Here is a 25868-nt window from a genome sequence, read left to right on the forward strand (position 1 = left end):
GGGGCCGCGCGCGCGCAGGAAAGCGGATGACCACCGAGGAGGAGCTGTCACGTCACGGATCCGCAGCGAGATGCTGAGGTGACAAGCAGAAGAGGGAACCGCACGACCTTTCTCCCCGTCCCTCCACACACAAACACACACACACACACCACTATATTTCTCCCTCGCACCGGTTCTGTTTGGGTTTTTTTTTTTTTTTTTTTTTTTTTTGTCTCCTCCGATCACGCCAACACCGCCTCCCCTCTGCCGATCCCTATGGACGGTCCGCGCGTCATGGCATTCCTCTCGAAACCTTGAGGATACTTTGTAACCACACCCGGCTCTTCTTTGGATCAAGGATCGCCGAGGTAAGGTTCCCCTCTATTTATTTATTTATTTTTTACCTCCCCCCTTCATCCCCGCCTCTCGGTTATGCCTGTTGTTTCCGCCACTGAGAAGCGGCCGCCTGCAGCAGCATGCGCAGGGTTTAACCTCATCGGCGCGGCGAGTGAGGCAGGATGATGAGTTTCGCGTGGCCCGTGGACGCGCTTGAGTAAAATCCGCTGTGGCAAGGCAAACCCCCGGCCGACCTCGCCGTGCGGGGCAACAAGCTCTCCGCCGAAGTAGCCGGTTGGGTCATCGCGGGGAAGAAGGGAGGAAAGCTCATTTGGATATTTTTTCCCCCCCCCGGACGCAGCATGAGGGGGAGATGAAATGGCGCAGATGGACATTAAAGAGGAATCGGAGCGATTTCTGTTAGTCCCATTTTTCTCCCCCCTTTGGTTTGTGTTTATTCTCATTGCACATATATTATTTCAATCGTTTCAGTGAACCAAATGCAGCTGTTTAGACGCTTCTAAACGTGCAGATCCAGGTCTGATCCTCCAGAGCCGGCCCAAGGTGTTGTGAGGCCCCAGGTAGCGTCCCACCTACCCCCAACCTCCCAATTTAAACGCACCGGCCACACTTTCCTGTATAAACAATCATTTTACATATTAGGATTTATTAACATGTTCTATAATGCTTTTGGGTGCACATTTATCATGTTTATCACTAACCTTTGACACTAGAAATCTGTCAAAAGTTATGCAAAAGGTGTTTCTGCAGGCTGAAGGACATTCAGTGAAAGGACACTCAAAGATGTATTAGAAATATAATAAATATAGATTTCATCATACATTTAGCGTGTTGTTATTTTTTATTGAAAGTAGTAGCATGCGTCAGAATTAACTTCAGAGCTGCCTGTTGTGATACACGGTCTTTGCACAGGCCAGACGCACACAACACCCTGCAGTCAGATTGTCGTGTTTATGAACAAAGAAGATGCTGTCAGCTGTTTGAAGCGGCGGTTCACGTCTTCCGCATCATTGCCATCGCAAATGTTTGCGGGACATTCTGTTTCAGTCGATTGGGTTTGCTTGTCTTTATTATTATTATTATTATTATTTATTAGTTTTCTGATAGACAAAACTAGCAACCATCATGTGCAAAAAAAAAAACAAATTCATGTAAACTGAACCCAGAAACCAAAAAGGTTTGAAGCAATCCTTATTCTACCTCCCTGTACGCAGTTGTCTTTTAAACAGATTTTGACAAAGAAAAATAAATAAATAAAATAATAATAATAATAATAATAATAATAATAATACTTTGTCAGTTTGTAATTTGCACATTCTGCATGATAGGTATGATGGACGACGTGCACGCAAATAAACATACCCTGCATTTGTTGGACTTCATTCATTTTTACCTTCAATGTGACTTTGAATCTCTGCAAAGTTTTTACTTAGCTGTTAAAGGAATACCACACATTAACCCTGCAAATGAAACACGCCTTTGTCAAAAAAAAAATGCAATTTTCTCCAATATCACACTTATTTTATCTGATCTGGAGCAAATGATCAACTCTGAATATATTCTTCCACCAAAGCAGACAGTCATCAAACAACTTTAGGCAAAAATAAACAAATAAAACAGCAACCTCAGCATAAACTGACCTCTTAAATGGAAAAACCGAACCGCACTGAACATCTGCAAACATCCATTGCTTGCCATGCAGCCAGCAGGAAACTACTCATGTTTTCTTCTTAAGGCAGTGAAGTCTTTAACGTCCTCTTGAAGCCGTTGTAGAGTCCAAAGATAAACGCACACCTAACACTTGGAGCGCGTAAGATTGTGGTTTTCTCAAAAATGTTACTCTAAAAAAGGCATTAGGCATCGTGAGAATTCATCACAGGAAATAAGATACGTCTAACATATATCCATTTGTATTTTTCTTCTTGCTTATTCAATCATTAAATTTTCCTTTTGACATGTATTCCAGTGGTGGGACACTTTTCCTTTGGGGCCACAAAACTGTGAGTGTTGTCGAACAAACTTGGTACATACCAGTTATGGTTTGCAAGGCGGTCGTCGTTCCCCCCAATTCACTTCAACCTTGCCGAGCTTAGAGGTCGTTGGAGTCAAGCAGTGGTTGTGGTTACAGTGACTCAAATGGGACGGCGCTAATCATTTGGTCTATGCTTACTTGCTTGTTTTTACCACCGATTAAATAGATAAAAAATTTCTACGACTGGAGTGTGTGTTGAGTCCCAAAGACTTTCAAGGTCAAGTCAGATCTAGACTCTTTATGTTTTGCAACGCAGGTCTGATGTGAGTGAGAGCCGGGCGACAAGTAGATTTCTTTTGTAACGGTTTCATCGAATTTCCTGTTTTTGAAGATTTTAATTCTTGGAAAATATGGATAGGTTCGTTTGGGTTTTTTTTTTTTTCACCAATGAAGACGTTGGGTTGTCAGGCCACCCAAAGCCTACCATCGTGTTTGAGAAGCACGTTTTACAGCTTCATTCAGCTCACAGAATTGATCATTGATAGAAAAGCAGGTTGTTTTTAAGTTGGTTTTTTCTGTTACTTGTAATGTCTTTTTGAGGAAAAAAAGTGAGGAAAAAAAGCTGAGATTTTATTTTTAGTCCATACCTCTCAGTCCTAACTAGACTGTGTGGATTGTCGAGTCGCTATTCCATGCTACTGTTGTATTACAATAATTCCAGATGTGTTCCAGCTGGGGTCACAAATAATGCACAATGTAATTGGAAAACAAAGCTCAGAGTACTTTATTATGTCTTGCATATAATCCAGACTCCTCCTGAGTTAGTCAGAGAAAAAAAAAAACATTCCGGTTCGCCTTCTACAACACTTTCTCTCAAACCCTTTTTTTTTTTTTGGGGGGGTGTTAAATAATCATGTTGGGTTCCTCATTCTCAGCCAGCCTAAAGCCTGCCTTGATCTCGGACACAGCGTGCAGCCAGGGCATGCCGGAGCTGGCCTCTGTCCAGTTTCAAAGCAGACTCTTCGTCCAGCTGCAGCTCTGGACGTGTACCTCTGTCCAGCTATGCTGAACTAGGCCACTCCAAGATTAGACCCGCTGCCACACAGGAAACGTTGAACGCGTTCTGCCGAGTGACACCCCCCCCCCACACACACACACACACACCAGCCCCCCCTCATGCCTGTGCTGATGCACACGCGTGGATTGGAGGTTTTCCTGATGGCTAAGCTGAAAACGCGCTGCTCTCCAGCTGAGCGCAAAGGGCAGAGGTGGCGGTGACGAGCCACGTCAGCGGACGAAAATGGCTCTGCACCAGCATCGCCATGGAAATGCTGGGTCAGGAAGGGGATTCACAGTAGGAGAGAGAGGAGCACGCTGCCAGGGTTTAAGGGTCGTCTTCCTTCTCCTATTTGTCGACGACGAGCTGGCGTTGATGAGGAGGAGGAGCACGGCCCCGCCTCGTCGTCACTGTGCGCGTGAACCTTCACGTCGAGCAAGATGCGGCTTTAAAGCATGCACATATTTGCAATGATTCAAGTGACTGAGGTTGAATTTGCAGGAAGATGGCTTTAATTTGACCAAGTACAGGCTACACAATCGCCATTGCCCCGTCTCAAGAATCACTGGTCTTTGGCTTTCCCCCAATCATAAACACTCTTAGAAAAAAAAAGAAGCAGCTTTGATTTGATCCAGCGTACCTGCTTGAGGTATTTACCCCCTGTCTAAAATTTACCATTATTGCATCATTAAGTCTTTTTGATAGAATGGCAGAGAACGTTCTGCCACGGCTTAAGCTGCATGGTGCGTGGAGTGATCCAGTGCCGCTCCTTCTCCACCTATTGCTGCACACTGCTGGTCAGCTGCTTGAAAAAAACCTAGATTTTTTTCTGAATTAAGCTGAAAAAGCATTTGGTGTTTCAGACACATTTTCTCGTGTCAAAGTCTGATTATTCGATTAATGCGATTCGTAATTGATGTATTATTATTATATTAATGTCGTTGTAGTAGCTTAAATGACTGATGTCTTTCATAAAAGTGTTAACGCCATAAAACAGCCGCGCTTCACTCTCTGCCATCATACCTTGAAAAGCATTCCCCTGCTTATCCTACAAGCGGATAGTGTGTATCGTACACAAAAAATATTGAAATTTTGCGTGTTAATACAGCTTATTTCAGCTCATACTAATTTGTTGTAAAGTCGGTTTTTTTGGACCACTTATGAGATGGACTCATGTTTGGAGAAAAAAATGTGAAACTGTTAAAAGAAAAAAAAATATCGAGATTTATTTAAAAAAGAAAATGCATATGGTGTGCAGCTCAATGGGTTACAAAAAAAGAGAAAAAAAGCCCACAAAAATGAATAATTATCTGCTTATTTTATACAATCTAGCACAGTTTAATGATTCTTACGGTCTAATTTAGATCATAGGAAAAAAAAAAAGATACTTCTCAATGACATTAGTTTCTCCAGAGCCTTTTAACTCTTGAGCCCAAACCTTTCCTGCTCGTCATCCCCACAGTTTCCCAGACCTAGATCCATCTTGCAGCGCTGGTCGGGTTCCTCCTCACCAACTCTCGCCCTGCAACCAAGTGGCTTTTTGGAGGTTGTTGCGTAACCCTCGGTGGCGGCGTGTGCAGAATGATGAATCGAAGTCGGTCTTGCTCCGCGTGTTTGAAGGCAGAGCAGAGGAAGTTGCCAGCGTGTGCTCTCCAGAGGAAGGCTTATCTCTGACACAGATGTTGTGTAACGTGGGAATAAAGACGCCGCTTTTCCTGGGGAAGCAACAGTTCAGGCTGCTTCTATAAACACAGTTTTTTTTTTTTTTTTATGTAAAATGTGCATGCACGTAACACTACCTCTAATTTGTCACGTTTTGTAAATTTCTTACAAAAGTGTTCTCTGTGAAAGTAGTAGGGCTCTGCGTTGCTTTTAATGCCAGCATATCCTTTTTCTCCCGTTAATCGCAGAGTCGAACCCTCCAGCATTAGGCCCCTCTGTAGCGTCTCAGCGCTTTGTTTCTTGGTTCGAATCATTTATTGGCAGGAAAACAAAAGAAGGAAAACATCTGAAGCAAAAATGTATCGTCTCCAGAAGTTGGAAACAAATATGTGCCCCACTTTGGAGACACATTTATTTTATTTTTATCTTTTAATGTCATTACAACCACGTTACAATTATGTTCATTTTTCTGTTAGCCTGTCAAAGAAGGTCCTATAAAATGCATCAAAGTTTGAAGATAAGATGCTCCGCATAAATAAGCTCAAGGAGTGTGAATACACATCAAATGATTTGGTATTGCAGTTTAGCCTTATTTTACCATTTTTTTTAACACCCATGGAGCTTTATGTCTTATGTAGAAATTTGAAGAAGCTAATAGATTTCAACAGTCAAAAATCAATCTTTTCGTGAGTGTCTGCCTGTGTTGCTCCACGCATCCACTGGAAAAGGACATTTAATGCCAAATGTTGCAAAAAATAAAAAGCTTAGACAATTATGTGGCATGTTTTCTGTGAAAGGGGATCCTAGCAGTTTGACATGTTGTTTGTAATTTAAGATGTGGGGCTTTTGCTGGCGCGTTTGTCCAGAAGGACAGCTGCTGGAGGAACAGTTGTTGCAGCAGCTGTGATGGCTGAATATCGTTCAGCTCCGGCCTGCGAGGCCTTAGTCCTGTCCTATCATGATTTTTAAAAATTTTTTTAATTATTTTTTTACAAATTTTGCAGCTGTGTCATACTTCACCAGCTGAACCACATTTTGCACAGATCCTTTAGATCCCTGACAGTTTTGTGCGTCTCCTGGACTTTTCTAGGTCTCTGCATCAGCTTCCAAATGCCCGGCCCAGTGTGAGGCTCCTGGTCAAAGGGCAGCAGCGAGGGCAGCGTCCCCGGATCCGCAGACGGGATGAGCGGGGGAGCGGAGCAAGCTGACATCCTGAGCGGCCTCTCCCTGGTCAAGGAGCGATGGAAAGTGGTAAGCGGGTTGTCTTCCAGCTACAATAGGCGCCGTGTTTGTCCAGGCCCCATCACCGCCTGTCCCAAGTTAGCCCCCTTGTGTTACTAACAATGAGTCTTTGTCCTTGCAAAAATAAATAAATAAATAAATTTCCCTCACCTACAACTTCTGCAGTTTGACATTTTTACCTCCTCGTCCAAGTTTTCCTGCTGCAGTGTGGGAAATCCGAAAATAGCCAGTGTTGCTATTTGTGGCAGCGCAGTGTGCTGTAGGCAGAAGATCCCCCATAGGCTGGTGTCTCCTGGTGCCGGGGGCCCGTTTCGGTGCCATGTGATGCAGTTGTCCCCAACTGGCAGCCCGGCACCGCTTCCTGTCTTCTCAGCAGCCGGGTTACGTAAGGACTCTGCAGCTAAATCCACCCCTCCAGCTCTCAGAGTGACTCCAAACATCACGACAGCTTGGAGGACAGTGAAGGACACGGGGCGCGGAGGGGAAAATGAAGACTTAAGAATGCCGCGGGGATGAAAGGTAGAGGAGTTGGAGAATGAGATAATCTACAGAGCTCAGTACATAATGAGAGTACGCATAATTCAGCTTCATAGAAGACAGAGTTGAGTTCATTGTGTTATCCCATAACGTTTACTCTTTGTAATCAAGTAGTCTTTAAACATTCTAACAATTACCATTTCATGAAAATAATAAAAACTGTAAATTCTTTTTTTTTTTTTCTAAAATTCTAATCAGAAACGCAAAAGTATTCCAATGTCTAGAACTTTCTTGACATTTTGTTCCGTTAAAACCATAAACTTAATTTTTTTTGGGATCTTAACGTATTTCAAAAACACCGACACAATGGCGCGCATGATTCTGTCCGAATAGTTTACGAACAGAAATCTTAAAAGTGTGGCGGACATTTGTATTCATCCTCCCCGTCCTAATATATTGTTGAACCGCGTTCTGCCTCCACGGCGACGGGAAACGTTTGCACATCTAGAAACTGAAATCCTTCTTCAAAAACCTTTTGCGGACGGCAGTTTGGACGTTGCGTGACGCTGCAGTTGTCACGTTTCTACAACGCAGCTGGTGCGCTCCATATGCGACGGGCCGTGTTAGCTTACAGCTAGCTACGGTTTTGCACGTAGACCAGGAAGTTGCAGTTTATCTAACTGGAGCACTATATTGAAAATGTTGGCAGTGTCTTCAACATGGCTCCTTTATGACGAATGGAAGAGATGATCAGAACTTCCTCTCTTTCTACTCTTTGGTCCTGCTCTCCGTCCATGAAGCCTCCTTTTCGACTTCTATCAAGTATTACTGAGCTTTTGAGATGGTATCCAGCTGTTCCCAGTTGTAAAAGTAACACTTTGCCACCACTGAAGTCATAATACTGTCTTTATTTTTGTCTTCTTTACATGCTGTTTGAATGCAAATCTTCTCCTTCTTGCTATAAAATCATCAGATAGCCTTTTCTGAACATAATCCCATTTCTGTCTCAGTGTTGTCCTGTTTGTTTTTAACCTTCTTGTGTCTGTCTCCCTCCCCCCAGGTAAAGAAGATAGGGGGTGGCGGTTTCGGGGAGATCTACGAGGCACAGGACCTGCTGACGCGGGGCAGCGTGGCGCTGAAGGTGGAATCGGCCCAGCAGCCCAAACAAGTGCTAAAGATGGAGGTCGCCGTCCTGAAGAAGCTCCAGGGTGAGCGGAAATGGGCTCGGCGGATTCATTTACAAGAACCGATCAATCCACGCCGACACAGTGACCTATTGATTTGATTCAACATGCATGTGTTTTTATCATTGGCTGACTGTTGTTGGAAAGAAGAAAACCATTTTTACACAGGAAATGGCATTTTGAGAGATGTGTGGTTCAGTCCTGGGGACAGATCGGTGTAATACAAGTCATCTGATACGTCTGAAACTCAGTTTGGGTGACCCTTTATATTTGCTCGAGTGTCCTGATTCTCAATTCCTTCTCACAATTCATCAGAAAATTTTGTATAGGTTTAATCTGTTCTCACTCCATTCTTTTTCTTTTCACTCCAAACTCTACTTTCTTGCTTTTTAACCAGCATGTCGTGTTTCTTTTGCCCACCTGAGACGAAAATCGATGAGCTGGGATCGTGTTTGCTGTCTAATGGCCTTGACCTGCAGCCCTGTGATTCTCTTGCTTCCTAAGGGAGGCTGCATGCAACTTGAGACGAACTGAACCCCAACACTGCTGATCTGTGCAAATGTCGAGAGTAAACGTTGACCAACAGTATCATTCGAAGGCTCCATGGTCATTCCGCGCTCATCACGAATGGCATTAGTTAACCTTATTGTAGCCCCACATATGATTTGGATGACAGTTTAATGCGTACGAATGTTTCATCATGTTGCTGTTCTGTACTATTGCTTGTTGTAGTTCCAGCTCATGCTGTACTTATTAGGTCCAAGCGGCTGCATGCTAATAATACCAGATGACAATTATTCAGTAAGTCTCTTGCTTTTTACCATGAAAAATTAAAAACCAGTTTTGGGCCCAGCTTAGAGATTTTTATTTATTTATTTTCACTCTAATGTGCTTCTGGCACCCTCTGATATCATCTTGCCCCCAATACTGCCCATGTGAAAAAACCTCACTGAGTACAGACACATCTATTGTGGCAAAAATACCAGTATTGTTGTCTGGTGAGGTTGTAATGCAGGCTGTGAGCTTGAAACAATTTTATCCTCGTCCTCCCAGGTAAAGATCACGTGTGTCGCTTCGTGGGATGTGGCCGCAACGACCGCTTCAACTACGTGGTGATGGAGCTTCAGGTCAGCGTTGGTGGAGGGATACACCACAGAGTCAGCCATGGAGGAATGTCTTCACTCCAAATATATATAAAAAAAAAACTCAACAGTATCTTACTTTCATTTGTTTTTACAACGTGAAAAAATATGACGTCTACCGACTTGAAAACTCCAGGTCTAATATAAGCTCCCTGCGTCGTAAATAGAAAGTACAAGGGACTTTGCTTCACGGTAAAATCCGAACCATCTGGTTCCCGGCACGCATAATGGCAGGGATGCGGAGATACTGTGGCAAACCACACACACATTGAGTTAATTTCCTGCCAAAACACTCGTACAGGCATAAATCCTTAAAATGTCACACATTAAAACCAGTCTGATCAAACGTTTCCAGTATAATTAAAACCATGCTGGGAAATGCACCGCCACAAGAACTTGGACAAACTTGTCTTTTAGACAAGTTTGTCCAATAAGGACACAAAGGTGAACCTCGTTCGGTGATTAGTAAAAATGAGGTGAAAAGTTCTCAGTGGGTAATATTTTCCCTTTGTAATAACTTCCGCACTCGAGAGTGTTGTAAGCAGGACTTACTTGGCACTCAAGTAAGAAAAAGATTGTCTTTTGGAGTTATTGAACAGTCCATCACAGATCAGAATAGAAAGGTCAAGATAGAAATTGGCCCAATTCAGTCACTAACTGATTACTCACTTCACCTCTACCTATTATTGACTTTTCGGAAACAACAGCAAGCCATACTGAGAGATAACAATAGCTCACTGTGCTCGGTTATATATCCGCTAATGTCATCCAACTCATCTAACGTGACTCTAGGTTTGCCCAAAAAGAGTCTCCTTGCTCTGATCTCGGTTTGACTTTGCGCTGACACCTGACACGCGTCATGCACGTCCCCCGGCTGCATGTTACTCATGTCTGGGAGCTGCTTACAGAAAAGTGAGCCAAATAAATATTTCAGAAAAGGCTAAAAATACGGCTTCTCGTGAATAATGTATTTACTAACCTGCAAACTACACACTGGAGGGAGTTAAGCAGAAACAGTTATCTTGGAAAAACCGCAGCTGAGCACCCGACCAGATAAGGCCGTTAGCCAACTCATTGTGCTAAACATAACAGGCAGTTTTTGCTTCTAGGAGTTTTATTTATTTATCTTGCGATTTGAATCTAAATATCCGCAGGGATTGTTCTGGTACTGGAGCGGCTGCTGTGAAGTTTCCTTTCTGTAGCATCACCTGATATGTGAGGGTCGTTGGGGTCAGAGTCGTCTTTCAAACCTGCCGCTGGACCAACATGTAACCCGTGCGCTCTTTCAGGGTCGAAACCTGGCAGATTTGAGGAGAAGCATGCCTCGGGGAACGTTCAGCATCAGCACCACCCTGCGTCTGGGGCGCCAGATCCTGGAGGCCATAGAGAGCATCCACTCTGTTGGATTTTTGCATCGGGACATCAAACCGGTGCGTTGCAAAATCCTGGCAGTTTGTCTCCTGTAACCTATTGTTGTTTCCTTATGGTCTACGGCAGGGGGGTACAAATATTTTGTCACATGGGAAAAATTCATCAAGTCAGAAACAACTTGATGGCCAAAAAAATATACGTATATTGTATGTATTTAATAATAAGTGAAGCATAAAAGACTTTAATTAAACAAATAAAGTAGTTGGACTTGTTAGAAAAGGTCGTGTAAATTATAATAGATCCAAAACTTGAAAGTTGTTTTGTTTTTCCAGGTTTGCCTTATGGAATTTATTTTTATATATATTTTATTTATACAAAGTTTAACTGGGAAAACATGAAAATTGAGTTTTTGAGCAATGAAACCAGGGTTTTGGTCACTCTTTCTTTGAAAATGCCTGCTACATTTAACCAAGCTTAGTAAAGTATTTTTGGGTGCAGCAGGCTTTTGAGTGAAAGTCACTGGATAGATGTGGGTGGGCCTGGCAAGAGCATACAAAAAGTGTTTCATGTTTGTTTGGAGACAAATAATTGGTGTTGCTGTCAACTACTTTCGACAACTCTGGTCTACAGTATTTAAACTGCATGACATGTAGAAATTTTACTTAACCTGAATTGCCCGAAAGCCTTTGTGTGATGCATTTTTTTTCTTCATTACTGAATGCCGATTTTTGTTGTTGGTGACTTTCAGTGAGCTGACTCAGCAGCAGGGTAGCTTAAATGCCTTGAGGCACCAGAATGTAAATATCCTTGACCCTATGAATCTCTGTCTCAGATCCTCTCATCATCCTCAGGGATAGAAATAAACTACACAGAAAGTTATTGTCTCATAGATTGTGCACTTCTTATCTCCTCATGTCCGACCTCTTTCTATTTCAGTCCAACTTTGCCATGGGCCGCTTCCCCAGTACCTGTCGGACCTGCTACATGCTGGACTTTGGCTTGGCTCGGCAATTCACCAATTCCTGTCAGGAGGTCCGCCCTGTAAGTGGATTCCTCTCTTGCTGTCTATTTATTGATCATAAGGCTCTAGATCAAATTTCTGTATCAATATCATTGGTCAGACCAAAAAAATAAATAAAAAATAGCCCATCTACCACAGTTTCACTGCATTTAGTTTAGAAACTTGTATTTAAACTGTTTCATTGTTTTACTGAAAAGTTTTCTAATTTCATTCTTGCTATAAATAATTAAACTGTTTTTAAAAGTTTGCAAACATGGGGATTATTAGCTGGACTCTGTGTGTCTTTGTTGTTTTTTTCTACTGTGCTGCATTTAACAGAAAGTAGTCCAAGTGCAGTATTGAATGTCAAAAACAACATATTTTGTTAAATCACTCTTTTTATTGATTTATGCATAAAGTTCCTTTTATTTTTGGGGGGCAGAATTTTGCCAAATGTAGATTTGCTCTAGTCTTTAACACATTCCAGAGTTTTTGTTTTTCTATGAATTTAATTGCCATATATTTTATTTGTTAGCCTCGTCCAGTCGCAGGGTTCAGGGGAACAGTTCGCTATGCCTCTGTCAATGCGCACAAGAACAAGGTCAGTATCCGTCCAAAGAGTTTTAATATTTGCTCACTCTGATATGCTACCCAGTGTGGATTTACAGTAACGAAAGTGTCTGCACTCCTTCTGTCACGTTTCGATTTCTTTGTGCTGCCAGTAATCTAGCAACACAAAGAAATGCACAAATGTGAAGGTGTAAGTAAAGCTGACCCGGTTCTGTAAAGAAAAATCTGGGTGCAACTGTATGAAGATTTGACCTACGATACGAGTGAAATTTAGGTTTGAGGCTAATTAGCAACGTCAGGCACAAAAAGCGTAAAAGTGATTCTCTAGCCGCAAAGCTTAACTGGGAAAACATGGAAAAGTGTATAATTTTATTGATGCTGCTGCAACATCATTTCAGTTCTTTTGTCATCATGATGAAATATAAACACGTTTATTTCATTCTGCAGGAGATGGGTCGTCATGATGACCTGTGGTCTCTCTTCTACATGTTGGTGGAGTTTTTGGTCGGGCAGTTGCCGTGGAGGAAGATTAAAGACAAAGTGAGGCTGCTCTCAAATCAAAAGCTTGTGCAGATTACCGATAAGCTTGAGTGGTGACATATACCAAATGGTATATTTGGTATATTAATTAAAGAGATTCTGTTTAATCTCAGGAACATGTGGGGAAACTGAAGGAGACTTACGACCATCACCTGATGCTCAAACACCTGCCGGCAGAGTTTGGTGTATTCTTGGAACACATTTGCAGCCTTGACTATTACACCAAGCCTGACTACCAGGTCGATATTCGAAAAGCTCTGATGGATTTTCCTGAACAGAAATACTCAGACGACAAGGTAGATCACACCTCTGTGTGTTGTTGCAGCTGTTGATGTCGGTGTTTGACAACAGCATGAAAACCTACAACGTTGTGGAAAACGACTCTTACGACTGGGAGCGAACCACCACGGATGGCACGCTGACCATCAGCGCCAGCGCCACAACGCCGCAGCATCACACCCGACTCACTCCCGCGCAGATGGGGTAGGAGGCCAAAATCCCCCGGCGATCTCTGCGGCGAACTTCCTTTTTGAAAGTAGTTGAACAGCGTGTGCACATTTCGTTGCTGCAGCATGGTGAACGCCTCTCTGATCCCCGGCGACCTGCTGAGGGAGAACACGGATGAGGTTCTGCAGGACGAGCAGCTCAGCGACGTGGAGAACAACCCCGGCCTCGACCGCGTGCCGGGCTCCCCCCACCACCAGCATCGGAACCAGGAGGCCGACGTCTGGGAAGAGCTGGACCGAAACCGGAACCGGATCAGGATGGGACACTGGAAGGTTCGGCTACCCTCTGCGCCTCGCAAGGGGGCTCGCACAGTTTATTTTCGTTTTACAGAGCAACGCCAAGTACCCCATTATTGTGAAGTGCAAGGAGATTGATGCGTGTGTGTGTGTTTTTTTTTTTACAGATTAAAATCTGTCATGGTAAAGGAGGCTGAATACAAATGCACTCCATACTTTTCAGACTTTTCTCTGATAAAAAAGTTGAAACTGTATACCCTTTATCATCATTATTTTCTTATAAAAATTCCAATAAATAAAGCCAAGTTTTGAGATCGTGACATGGCAAAATGTAGAAAAATTAAAGGAGTATAAATATTTTTGCAAGGACTTGCAGCGGCTTATTCACATGCAAATGCAACCCTGCCACAATAAGCAGTTAATCAATCAATCAACTTGATACATTACATCCATTCTGATGATTAATATTTTTTGAAGAGCAATTGTGTTTACAGGGATGTCAAAATCCACTTTATTTATTATTGCAGTCGTGTGTGGTTTTTCAGTTTTATTTGTTTGTGGTTGTAATAATCTCAATAACGTAATAGTTTCAGGGGCAGCTTATGTTGAATTTGAAATTTGTTCAAAGTCGTGAAAAGCGTTTCTTGGCTCCCCAGGCTGCGGAGGAGGAACAAGGCAATAAGCAGGCCAGACAAGGACACCAGAGCCCCTACGCAGGACCGAGTCTGGGCTCTCCCGTCAAACCACACTCGGAGGCAGTGGCTTCCGATCGGGAGGGCCCTCTGCTGAGAAAGCTCCGCAACATCCACAGCTTGGACCTGGAGAGGAGGCTGGGCCTGGAGTCAAAGTCCAGCCCGGAGCGTCTCCTGGATAACTGGTAAAGTGTGCCCGCAATTCAGCCCATTTATGAGACGTCACACTGCAACAAACACACAATCGTACCAAACAGATTTAGTCGAGTTATTGTTTCAAATATCTGAGTACACTTGAAATAAGACAAGACTGACTCGCAAGTAACTTTTGAGCAAGTACTGGTTCCACGGGCAGATCTTTTCACTTCTGAGAAAAATGTTAGAAGTGACATTATTTGGCAGTGAAAATACCACTTCTTTAAAATCAACAATGAGGAATTGCTTACTTAAAACATGCTTCTATATCTTGCTGAAAAGTTAACATTTACATTTGGCTTATTCCAAGTGTAGTAAAAATACTTGCACTAGAAAGCATACCAAAACTACTTGGTAAGAATTTGTATTTCTGCAGTGTGTACAAAACTTTTCTTTGGGTTAAACCACAGAGTTGTTTTCATTTTCTTGTTTTTTGTTTTTTTTTTGCATCTGCCCTTTAGTTCGGGGAAACAGCAGCTTAGCGCCCAGCACCAGGGCAAGGAGGCTGCTGTCATCCCAGCAACTCAGGGTCAAGCTGGAGGGGAGCGCCCTGATCGCGTCTGGCATTACGACGAGGAGTTTCTGTCCGGAGCTGGTTCTCCTAAACCGGCGTCACCGGGGTCTTTTGAGCAGGGAGAGGGGGCGGCCAGTAGCGGTGGCTTTGTGGCGCTTAATCTGAGCTCTGGGAGGCAGGACATTGACTCAAGGGAGTGGGTAATGGTGGAGCGACCCACCGGCTCCCCTGGAGCCAAAGCCACAACAAGCCCATCGGAGGAGGATGAGGAGCCAGAGGTGCTCCAACCAGAGGAAGCGTCTCCCGGATGGGAAAAGAGAAGCCCGACCCCTAACTCTGGCAAAGCTAAGCAAGAAAGTGCAGCTTCCTCCAAAGGAAGCGTAAAAGTGGACAAGTTGGAGCTCAGTGTGGGCCCCGCGGGGGCTCTGCCTCCGATTACCCCAACCAGCCCAGCTGAAGCTCTGGCAGAGGGAATCCTGACTCAGGTAAGGCCCTTCACTGGCAGGCCGCTTCACAACATGCCAAACATGATGATGACTGTAGTCAGCATTTTTACAAGGATAAAAAGCTGCACAGAGTCAGAGTTCTAGGTCTAGAACTTCGATGCTTTTATCATACAACAATCAGTGTCCCACCAGCTGCATCTTGCCGTAGTCTGGAGGTAAATGTTACCGCTTTGTGTTTGCTTGCTCTTTCACCTGTGTACATTTTAGAAACAGATACAGCTCAACCTGAGTGCTTCAATCAGATCACAGCATGGGACAAAAAAACAAAGAGAGCTTATGATTTTAACATTTTGTTTCGTTTGGAGTAGTTGTGCACAGCTTTACTTTGTTTGCTGTATTCGTTGTTTTTTTCCTATTTTGCTTCACAAATTAATTTCCAAAGGCTTTTTTTGGTTTTTCTAAGTTAAATATTTTTTTGCTGTTTTGCTATTCATGTTCTCACAGTAGAGAACTCAGTTCAGTGTTACGTTTCTTCTCAATCTGGTATAATTCAACTTTGAAAACTTACAGTGCCTTGCAAAAATACTCATACCCCTTTGATAAGTTTCATATTTTGTCACTTTGCAAACACAAACTTCAGAGTGTTTGATTCAGACTATATGCTTTATACTGATGACGCTACCTCCTCATTAAATAGATTGCCTTTTTATAATTTAATCTCGGTCTAAATGCAGATGAGGCCAAACAGTGGACACCCAAGCCCATCATAAAAGATGTGACATGGTGGTGGCAGCATCATGCTGTGGGGATGGAATGGAATAAATATAAATCCAGCTATTTACAAAATGTGAAAATAAAACAGAAATGTTCAAATAGGCCTTTGGCAACCAGCAATAAACCAATAAACTGCACGATAAATTAGAACAAACAAATGAGACAAATAGCCTCATTGTGGTACGTTGGTCTCAATTGGCCTGTTTGTTTGATGGACAGTTTTGCTTACAGATTTTATTTGTTGTTTTTTTTTTTTTATTCGTTTTGGACAGTTAAAATATCTTAAATGATTTTTAGAAATTAAAGTCAATTAGTTTTTGAGAGGATGTACTTTCTTTATTACGCCGTTGCCAATGTGTTACTTGAAAATGACCTCAAAACGGCAGTATTATAGTTTATCGCGGTAAAATTAGTTATTGTGACAGGCCTATATGCTTATAGCAGCATAAATTTTATTTAAAATGAGTGAAATTGGCCTAAATCAAAGGATTTAAATTGACACCACTTATGAATTATGAAGGCAATTGTTTGCCATGGATTTTATTTAGTAGTGTCAGACTAAGAGGGGCTGAATACAAATGCATCCCACAATATTTGTATTTGTATTTGTAAAACAAGGGAAAGAAAACCTTGTAGTTTTGTACAATCTCGTAAAATCCGCAAAATATCCATTCAAGTTTGTGATTTTAAGGCGAGGCGATGGATGTATGGAGGCCTCAGTCCTTGGCCTTTGACCTTTGGCATGTCCTCCCACTCTGGAAAAAGAAAAAAAAAAAAAGAAGTTTGTGTTTTTAATGTGACTGGCTGCACAGAAGTACTTTTGCAAGACACTGAAAGAACTTATTGCCAATTCTCTCAACCTCCTACAAGCAGAACCACCGTCTTTCATTTGAATAAATGCAGATCCCGTTTACTTAAAGCTCCCACATCACCTCCTCCATCCTCTACCAGTTTCAATTAAAGCAACTCCTTGTGGCGCTCCCTGCCAGAGCAGCTTGTCTCTTCCACCTCACCTCACTCCACCTCCACCTCCATCTTCACACACCCTCGTCAGTCTCACAGTCGCCTCCTCTCTCCAACCCCACCACTTCTCCCGATCCCCCTCCCCTCTCTTAGTTCCCCACCTCTCCTCCGTCTCTGCCCGAGGAGGTCTTGGCGCGGACGTCCAGCCCCATCCCGCTGCGCTCACCCAGCCCTCACACCCTCCTCACCACGCTGTCGGACCCGCTGCACCTGCGCCAGTCCGCGGGCTTGAGGCGCAGCCAGTCCGCCGACCAGCAGCCGCAGCAGGAACGCCCGTCCTCCTCCACCTCCTCCCTCCCTCTGCCAACAAACCCTTCCCCGGGCGCTCGCTCGCCCAGTCACAGGAAACTGCCGGCCATCCCCGCCGGCGCCGCCAACGCCAAGTTCCCCTCAGTCATACGCATCACCCGCGCCCAGCTTCAGCAGGTGATGAGCCTCCCATCACTATTCTCGTTGAAACAAACGAGCCTCCATTCCGCTTCCTCTCTCTCTACACCCGTAGGAACAAATTTGTTCTATATATTTTTCTTTCTTGGTTTCCGTCTTCTCCTCTGTTGCTGGTTATTGCTGTTTTTTTGTTTTTTTTTTTTTTTTTTGTGTGTGTGTGTTTGTGTTCCTTTGGGCTTGGCTTGTTTGTGCAGCTCTCTCTCCCAGATCTATGTAGAGGGGGCATTGAGCAGGACAGGTAGAGCATGGGTTCAGATGTGTCCTTGTCATGTGATTAGTAGGGTGTGTCTTTGTCTGACTGTGGCATGCCTGTTGGGGAATGTGGAGTCATGACTACAGGTTGCATGGTCTCTTTTGTTTCAGATCGTCTTTGTCCTCTCTATCTTCCTCTTCCTCTCTCTCTCCCTGTATTTGTTCCTCACCCTCTCTTCGCTGAAGCCCCCTGCGAAGTTGCGTGAACGTTTCCTGTCCTTGCCGGTTTAGTACTCACAAGCTTGACTGACACTGCCATAGCGCTCGTGTGTTTCGGTCTGATTACTGGGTAGCTATGCTTTTGCATGCCGTTGCTCAACTAATCACCATTTGTTTACCATTTTCTTTGATTAATATCAAATTCCTCTCCGTTCAACACATCTGCATCTGGCTCTTGCTGCGGATCTACAGCACAACTCCACATGTTGTGGTCTACCAGCAACAGACCTTTTTATATTACAAGCAATTTATTCCCATTTTTAGTGTTGTGCTTGGTTGAATAACATGTTTTTTTTTGTTTTTTTTTTGCTTTCCCCCTTTCTTTTCTCGTCCACCTCCCTTCCCCATCCAGCTGACAGCTCAGCGTCCTTCAGGTCTGTCTTCGCAGTCGGGATCAGACAGCGCTCCACAGTGCCTCCTGCTGGAGAGGCATGGTGACGCTGAAGGTGAGACTCAGCAGATCAACTCCCAGCAGGAACATGCGCCCACCCATCCGGGGACGCCGACGGACCCGCCGGCTGAGATGTTGGCGAACGGGGACGCTCACGCCAAAGCTCAAAGCCCCGGGCCAAGCCGCGCGTCTTCGCCTCGCTCCCCCCACTCCCCCCGCTCCTCCCACTCGCCTCCTCAGTTCTCTCCTCGCTGCCCCCTTTTTGCAAACGGCTGCGTCTCTCCTCCCTGTAATGCCCAAGCCGCCGGAGAGCTCTCCAAACACAAAGACCCCGACAATGACGCCGACCCGGTCCCATGTGCGATGAAGGCACATACTAGGGAGGAAGACAGGGGGAACGTGACCCTTACCCCCACTTGCTCCTCATCGGCTGCCCCCCGCAAGGACCCCAGCCGCAGGCAAAGTCGCATCCCCGTGCTCGAGCCCTCCAGCCTGCTCGAGCTCCCCCCTCCGGGGTCTGCCAAGGAGAAACTTTTGCAGAAGAAAGCCAGCCACCACGGCCCCGTCCCCTCTCCCTCCGCCTCCCCGTCCCTCTCTGACCGCCGCGGCGCCGCTGTAGCCTCCCTCGTCAGGGACCCGCTGTCGTCCGCCTCCGACCGCTCTCAGGACGAGGACTCCCTCGTCGGCTCTCGCTCTGACCGCCAGGGGGACGAGGGTCTGTCCTTGTCCTCCTCCTCCAGCCCCCTCTCTCGGAAGAGCAGGATCCCTCGTCCCGTTCACTCGGCCGCCTCCGCAGAGCAGCTGACCGCCCAGTTCCTGCCACGCCCGCCCCCGGGGAAGCCACCTTGTCGCGCCCCAGTGGAGGGCAGGTAACGCCCGCTTTCAGATTTCAGTGGCCCAAAGTACATTGCCCTTTACTCAAGTACTCTTAAATAAAATATAATGTGGCTGATTAATTGTATTAATCGTGATTGATCGATCAGTGAAATAATCATGAACTGTTGTAGTAATCGATTGATCGTCAACAATACACAGGCCTGTCACAATAACACATTTTGCTAGATGATCACTTGTCTCAAAAATTATTGCGATAAACTATTATATTGCGTTTTGAGACCATTTTCAAGTAATATAATGTAGTTGCTTAAAGATGCAAAAATCAATCAACTTTAAATTCTAATGAACATTTAAAAACAACAAAAACTACATCCAGGCAGTAATTAACCCAAATATTCACATTATGCAAATAAGATTTTTTTTAAAAAAAAGCCTTTGCACGTAAATATGTTTTACCCAGAATTCATCAAATTCTCCAAAAAACAAAATCTATTTATTTATTTTCTGCAATGAACTGGAATATTTGCATTCTTTCATGTATTTCCGTTATTTAATAAAAGAGGCTGAAGTAGTTCAATAAAAAAAAAACTGCAGAATGCACCATTTCTTTATTCAATTTATTGATTAATTTTCAGAATAACTGATCAATTATATCATTTTTTTTATGAGCATACATGTCCTTCGTCGTCTTTGTCTTCCCATGTAGACTCAGGCGCTACCGCATCCGGGCCGGCAGTACCAGCGACTCGGACCTCCTGTCATGCATCGCTCAGCTGATGCACGGCTCCCGCGGCTCCCCGCTCCACCACTGCTCCCCGACGCAGCACGGGGCCTCCCGGATGGGCGTCTGCAGCCTGACCAGCTCCCCGCATCACCACCACCACCATCACCACCACCACCGCAGCTCCAGCGCCTCGCCGCGCAGCTCCTCCTCGCTGCAGCGCTCCGTCAGCTCCTCGCCGTCCCGCCACGAGCACCGCAGCGGAGGGGGCGGCGGCGGCGGCTGCCTGGGCCGCAGCCACTCGCCGCCCAGCTTCTCGGGGTCGCCGCCTCCGCGCCGCTTCTACCTCCACCACCAGGAGACGTGCTGCAGTCGGCAGGCGCGCACGAGCCCACTCCACCTGTCCCGGGGAAAGGGCTGCAGCCGAGAGGGCAAGTGCTCCAGCAAGCTGAGCAGATAATTACGCAGCGGATTGCAACGCCATAGCAAGGGAAGTGAGGATTCCAGTGACGATAGGATAGACGTCAGTCGGAAAATGAACCTGAGTTTTTCCTGTTCAGTCAGTGAAATAGCCAGTTCCCCTTCTGTCATGTTAGTTCCAGACCTCCTTCTCGTCTGAGCGCTCCCTTCCTCCCGTGCTTATACACAGGGTTTGTCTGACCTTTCAGATGTTTTGACTACTCAGTAACTTAAATATCATCTTTTGTTTCAGTTTCATCTTTCAATCTTGCAGGTATAACTAGCAAGAACAAAAATTAATAAATAGAGTCTGCATCCGGACACTCGTTTTACTAAAGCTGTGTCTCTATCATGCTGCAGGCAGTAGTATAATATAGAACAATAGCTAAGTTGAGCCTTTCTTTTTGACCTATCCTGTACATTGACATACACCGATCAGGCATAACATAACCACCCGCAGGTGATGGGGCAGCTTTGACTGAGTAGGACAGTAGCAGGGAGCAAGTGAATATTTTCTCCTCAAAGCTGAAAAACTGTGAGGATTTGTGTGTGTTTGACAAGAGCCTAGTTGTTCTGGGTCAGAATCTCTGAAGCTGCTGGTCTTTTAGGTCGATCCTTGTCTTCAGTGGTTGTTATCAATTAAAAGTGGTCCAAAGAGGGAGCCACAGTGGGTCGGCGAAGTTGATCGGTGTGAGCTAATGCATCTGGGTGGATCTGTGGTCCGACCAAACATTTAAAATACTCCAGCTCGATTGCTTAAGAAAATAGTGCCATTTCTAATAGAAAAGTGTCACAACATGCAGCGCATCACAGTTTGTTGCGCACGCGGCTGCATGCGCCACCCCCCTCAGCATGACGCTGACTCCCGCCCCCACCCCCCCGTTCACTACTGCACAACAATGGCCAGGTGAGTATCTGAACTGACCCACCCGAAGCGATGAGAAGAGTTTTGGCCGGTCTGATTAATCGCCTTTTCTTTTAGACCAAATGGAGAACATGTGTAATCTGTGGGATATGTGCGATATGAGCAGTTGCTCAAGATGGCATAAAAAAATATATAAAAAAAAAATGGATGGCACCAGATTAAAAAAATAAAATACAAACTTCTGTGCTGGGTAAGTTTCTCTCCTGCCTTAAGGTGCAGTCAATGGGGAGTTGCTGCGGAGGGAGACTGAATAAGGTGGTTTGTGAGGAACTTCACAGGATTTCATTGTGTGCTCAAACTTCTCCATTTTCATTGGTTGGAGTTTAGCACAGGGTGCCACTCAGGCAAGAACTGCTGCTGCTTAGGAAAACTAGGAAACCATGTTAGAAGAAGGTAGCCCAGGAGAAAAAGTATAATGCTTTTGAAGTTGAAGATGTTTCGTTGGGTTTCGTTCCTTTTACCAGGTGGCTGTTGTGTTATTGTAGACCCTGCTGATCATCCTTTTGTGGAAGTGGGTTTGGCCTCTTTTAGCAGGACAATGTGCCCCACGTCAAAACAAAATAGTCTTCAGGAATGCTGTTGGCTTTTGACTTGACCTCTAGTTCCTCCAGATCTCAAATTTTTGGATGCGCTGAAACGTTTTTGCAACTTACGGGACCCAGGAGGATCCTGGATGCCCTACCACACTTTCTGAGGGTTTGGTGGAGTCCAAACGTTGATGGGTCAGAGCTGTTTGGCAGCTGACACCAACGCGCTACCAGGCAGGTGGTTATAATGTTATGCCTGATTAGGTGTTAGTAGTGGTTTAATCCTTGTTTTTTTTTTTTTTAATGCACAGTGTAGGTGATTCCAACTCAATGAAGAATTTGCCTCGGTTCTGCTTTTGGAGGCTGCACGCAGGGTATTATGGTACGTTTATTGCTAAATTAAGCTATACTTTGTCGAAAGTTGTTTTTAAAAAAAAAAGTATTTATTGTAAAGCTTCTTCAAACCTCCTTCCCCAGGCGTGTGACCGTCACATTAGTTTCAAGTGGATTGCTCAGTGGCCCTCTATACAATCAGCTGTGTAAAGTGCGTGACATCGCGCACCGTTTTGTGCCTACTGTGATGCTGTGAGGTTAACTTAGGATCTTTAGGACAGGTATAAGTGGATCATGTTTTTGTTTTGTTTTGGTCAAGTGGTCATGGTTGACATAGGCTGAACAGCTTAAGGTGCATTACTGGTGAGTAATGCATGGACACAAACCTTTCTCTCAGCATGTGCCTTGGCACTTTGGGCAGCTTAAAGATTTACTCTCATGTGTTTGTAATTTGGGAATAAAAGGCCAAAAAGACTTGTGCCAGCACTTAAAAAGTTGAACCTTTACATTGACCTTCATTTCTATGACCAAGGTAGCAAGATGGACATTTTGTAGTTTTTTGAAAAAAGTAGCTCTTATTATTGGGGGGGAGACAGTTTTCAGGTTTCAGGGTTGATGTATATCTATGTGTCGCTGTTTTTGGCTTTGAACAAAAGCAACCTCAAAAAACAAAACAGGAAAAAAAAAAAACAACCCTTTGACAATACAGAAAATCGAGGCCATACGATCATGTATTTCACAAAACAAAACAATGCTTTAAACCTCCATGTATCCTGCACTGAAGACCATTCCTGGCTGCTGTTGTATCAGTTTTATCTCATCTCCTCGCCAAGCCTCCTCCTCCGGACCCTCCGCTTGTACAATAAGCCTCCTTCAACTGCTACTCTTTGCATGGTGAGAAAACGCAGACATATATACCAGATGTGGAGCAAAAGAGCCGCACAGTGCTCTTTTGCTCCACAGCATTCTTCTTTTAACCCAATGAGAAAATCATTACCTGAAGAAGTCAACAGGTTTAATTCCTTAGACCCTGTGTCTTTGTGCTTCTCGTCCTGATTTGGGTCAATTATGTTGCTGCTTACAGTGTCTTGGAAAAATACTGACATACCTCCAAACGTTGTACTGGAGTAAGAGCAGCACTTCTCCAAATACATTTTTTACTCAATAAGAAGTAAAAAGCAGCCGTCCGAGAATTCACTCAGTCGAGAGTGAAAAGTATTTTAAAACCACATCGTCAAATGGACTGAAATAAAAAGTTACATGAAACTTCAACAAAAAACTTTTGGTGCGTGTCTACGTCCGGCGAATTTTTGGCTGAAAGAAGCTTCTTCGTCGTTCAGTGAAGTTACTCACAGCAGGTAGAGCAGGTAAAGTTACACCAAGAGAATTACATATTCATAATGAAACTACTCAAGTAAAAGTAAAAAAAATACAGTGTTGCAAAAATAGTCCTAAAAGTTTTTATATGTTACAGAAGTAAATGTACATTAGCTTGCTATTACTACCCAAATCTGATCCTGTTACAACCACAAACTGAAATCTATTTTATCGGGAGTTTATGTGATACAACAAAATTGTTCATAATTGTGAGGGGAAAGGGAATGGTGCAAGGTTTTCACAGTTTCCACAAGAATTCAGATTGGATGAAGAGTGACTGCACATACACTTTCAAGTCTTACTACAGATTCTCAATTGAGCTTAGGGCTGGACATTGACTAGGCCGTTCTACCGTGAATATGATTAGATTTATATAGTCCATTGTAGTGTCCAGTCTTTGCAACCTATTTCTTGTTTTTCCTTGTGGGCTAGTTTTATCAACCCACGATCAATGTCCTGGTAAGAAAAGTATCTGCACCATCATGATGCACCATGGAAATTGTGCTACAATGGCAGATGTCATCATATGCATTACATTTGGATTTTATGTGGACTGCGTTTGTATTCAAATATTATGTTTTCGTATTTATTCTGATACCACTAAATAAGATCCAGTGCGACTGTCGCTCTAAACATTTGACAAGCAGTGGGAAGGTTCTACTCGTGTGCATATTTTTGCAAGACACTGTACGTGATGCTGTTTTTAGTAGTGCATTCCACAAATCTGATGCACAAAATGGAGGAGACTGTAGTCGTATGAGATCCCCGTGTGATGGGATGCTGCTAAACACAAGGACAAAGACAATAGTGACATTGCCAAATATTTCGATGGCTCGAGATGAGGTGCGGCTCGTTCGCAGATGTGAAACGGTCCCGCTTCTTTGGACTCGCGCAGATTAGTCTCACCGAGCAGCTCTGATGACTCATCCTGAAGGCAGACAGCGTTCAGTCAGAACAGCCTTAATGCCTCTTCTCTGCCCCTCTGTATATATAGCAAGGGATGACTGAGCCTTGTCTGTGCTGGAGATTGTTTCACCACTAGAGCAAAAATGGAAGTATTCTTTTCTTCTCTCCTGTCTGTGCGTGCTACCGTTCCTCTGAGATCCAGGAAAAAAAAGAAAAACTTTTTGTGTGCAATACCACCCTGAAGTGTATCTGTATTCCACAAATCAAGTAAGAAAACTTGGGGGGAGCTGGTCAGTCTCCATGGCATGTGTTTGTAGTGACTTTTTATTTATTTTTTTTAATTACCTTTTACATCCAATATGTGAACTGTCCCGCGTCGACTTGCAGACATCGAAGTACCCTCAGCTTTTAAAATTCATTACGCAGACTTTTAATAAATACCTGTAAGATATTCAAAGTCATATTTAAATTGAAAAAAAAAAACAACAACATAAAAAAACAGTGCTTTTAAAAAAAACAACAACTATAACATATGCTTCAATGAGAGGAAGGAACAGATGCTAAACAATGCTGCTGGTTTTCTATGATAATCATATTTCTTGATTTTCATTATTAATGCACAGAAGTGGTGTGTGTAGTCGTAGTACTAAGTGTTTCTGTCCAAGTCAGATTTCCTTTGTCACTTTTGAAAGTGACTTGCAGGTTGAAAGGTGCCATTTTTTTATTTTTTTTTTGGTGTTAGTGGTTTCTTCTACACGCAGACCACAAGAACAAACTGATCTGCTCTAGTTTTTGTTTTCTTCTTCAAAAAGTGAGATAAAATAAAAACTCTGTTCAAGCCACAACGTTAGAATACTTGTCAATGTCTTAGAAATGCTTGACTAGAATTTATTTATTGTGACATTAGCCTCAACTTTATTTTAAATTCAAAAATCATAAATTTTCTTTTTTTTTAATGTTTAATTTTTTTTATTTTTTTTTCGCTGTAGCATATGTCATTGTTTTTGAAACCGGACTGTACAGCTTCAAGGAAGGAATGTAACAAGTGGGAGTTTTGCATTGTATATACCTGTAATTATTTATGTTGGATATTTTATTTGTATCATACAAATGCCTTGTACAGTGTTTCTTTAATTTTGATTTTATTTTAGAATTATTTTGTATTTTATTTTTATAAACTGGTTATGAATAAAATACTCATTCCGCATGCAGACAGAACTGTTTGACATATTCTTGTTTAGGATTCTTGGCACTACATGAAGAAATAATTTATACAACCCTGCTCATGCTGTGTAACATGTAAATAAAAGACCTTACTGTAAACCATTGGACCCTATGTTAAATTACAGTGGTAGTTTTGTGTGTTTTTTTTAAAAAAATCACCTATAAGTTAAGGACATCTCAAAACACTTTACACAACAATCTTAACATATGCAATCACATTAAAATGTCCGGTCCAGCTCATCCTGTTACAGTTCAACCCATTGCAGTCAGATTCGCATTCACACAGTTAAACAGTTACATGCAAATATAT

At 43.6% G+C, this 25868-nt stretch overlaps 1 protein-coding gene across 3 annotated transcripts; it reads left to right on the forward strand.

Moving 5' to 3' along the window:
* ttbk2a (tau tubulin kinase 2a) lies at window positions 1-24551 on the forward strand. Of its 3 annotated transcripts, XM_055038357.1 has the most exons (16): window positions 1-347; window positions 6118-6278; window positions 7807-7954; window positions 8984-9057; window positions 10362-10502; window positions 11380-11484; window positions 11979-12044; window positions 12461-12553; window positions 12667-12792; window positions 12879-13036; window positions 13125-13332; window positions 13953-14173; window positions 14645-15182; window positions 17034-17366; window positions 18211-19118; window positions 19793-24551. In XM_055038357.1, exons 2-16 carry the CDS (start codon window positions 6210-6212, stop codon window positions 20265-20267), a joined length of 3663 nt encoding a protein of 1220 aa, XP_054894332.1. In that variant the 5' UTR covers window positions 1-347; window positions 6118-6209; the 3' UTR covers window positions 20268-24551. The 3 variants fall into 3 exon arrangements, with proteins under 3 accessions (XP_054894332.1, XP_054894334.1, XP_054894333.1); XM_055038359.1 differs by lacking the exon at window positions 17034-17366; XM_055038358.1 differs by lacking the exons at window positions 1-347; window positions 6118-6278 and adding an exon at window positions 6290-6788.
* The last annotated feature ends 1317 nt before the right edge of the window (window positions 24552-25868 follow it).

This window comes from Poeciliopsis prolifica, unplaced genomic scaffold (assembly GCF_027474105.1).
Source record: "Poeciliopsis prolifica strain line A6 unplaced genomic scaffold, Auburn_PproV2 SCAFFOLD013, whole genome shotgun sequence".
In the NCBI taxonomy this organism is placed as follows: Eukaryota; Metazoa; Chordata; class Actinopteri; order Cyprinodontiformes; family Poeciliidae; genus Poeciliopsis; species Poeciliopsis prolifica.

Coding starts and splice junctions, on each gene's coding strand:
- ttbk2a (XM_055038357.1), top strand. CDS start 6,210: ATGAGCGGGGGAGCGGAGCAAGCTGACATCCTGAGCGGCCTCTCCCTG. Junction 10,503..11,379: donor TGCATCGGGACATCAAACCG/GTGCGTTGCAAA, acceptor TTTCTATTTCAG/TCCAACTTTGCCATGGGCCG. Junction 17,367..18,210: donor CCCGCGCCCAGCTTCAGCAG/GTGATGAGCCTC, acceptor TTCCCCATCCAG/CTGACAGCTCAGCGTCCTTC.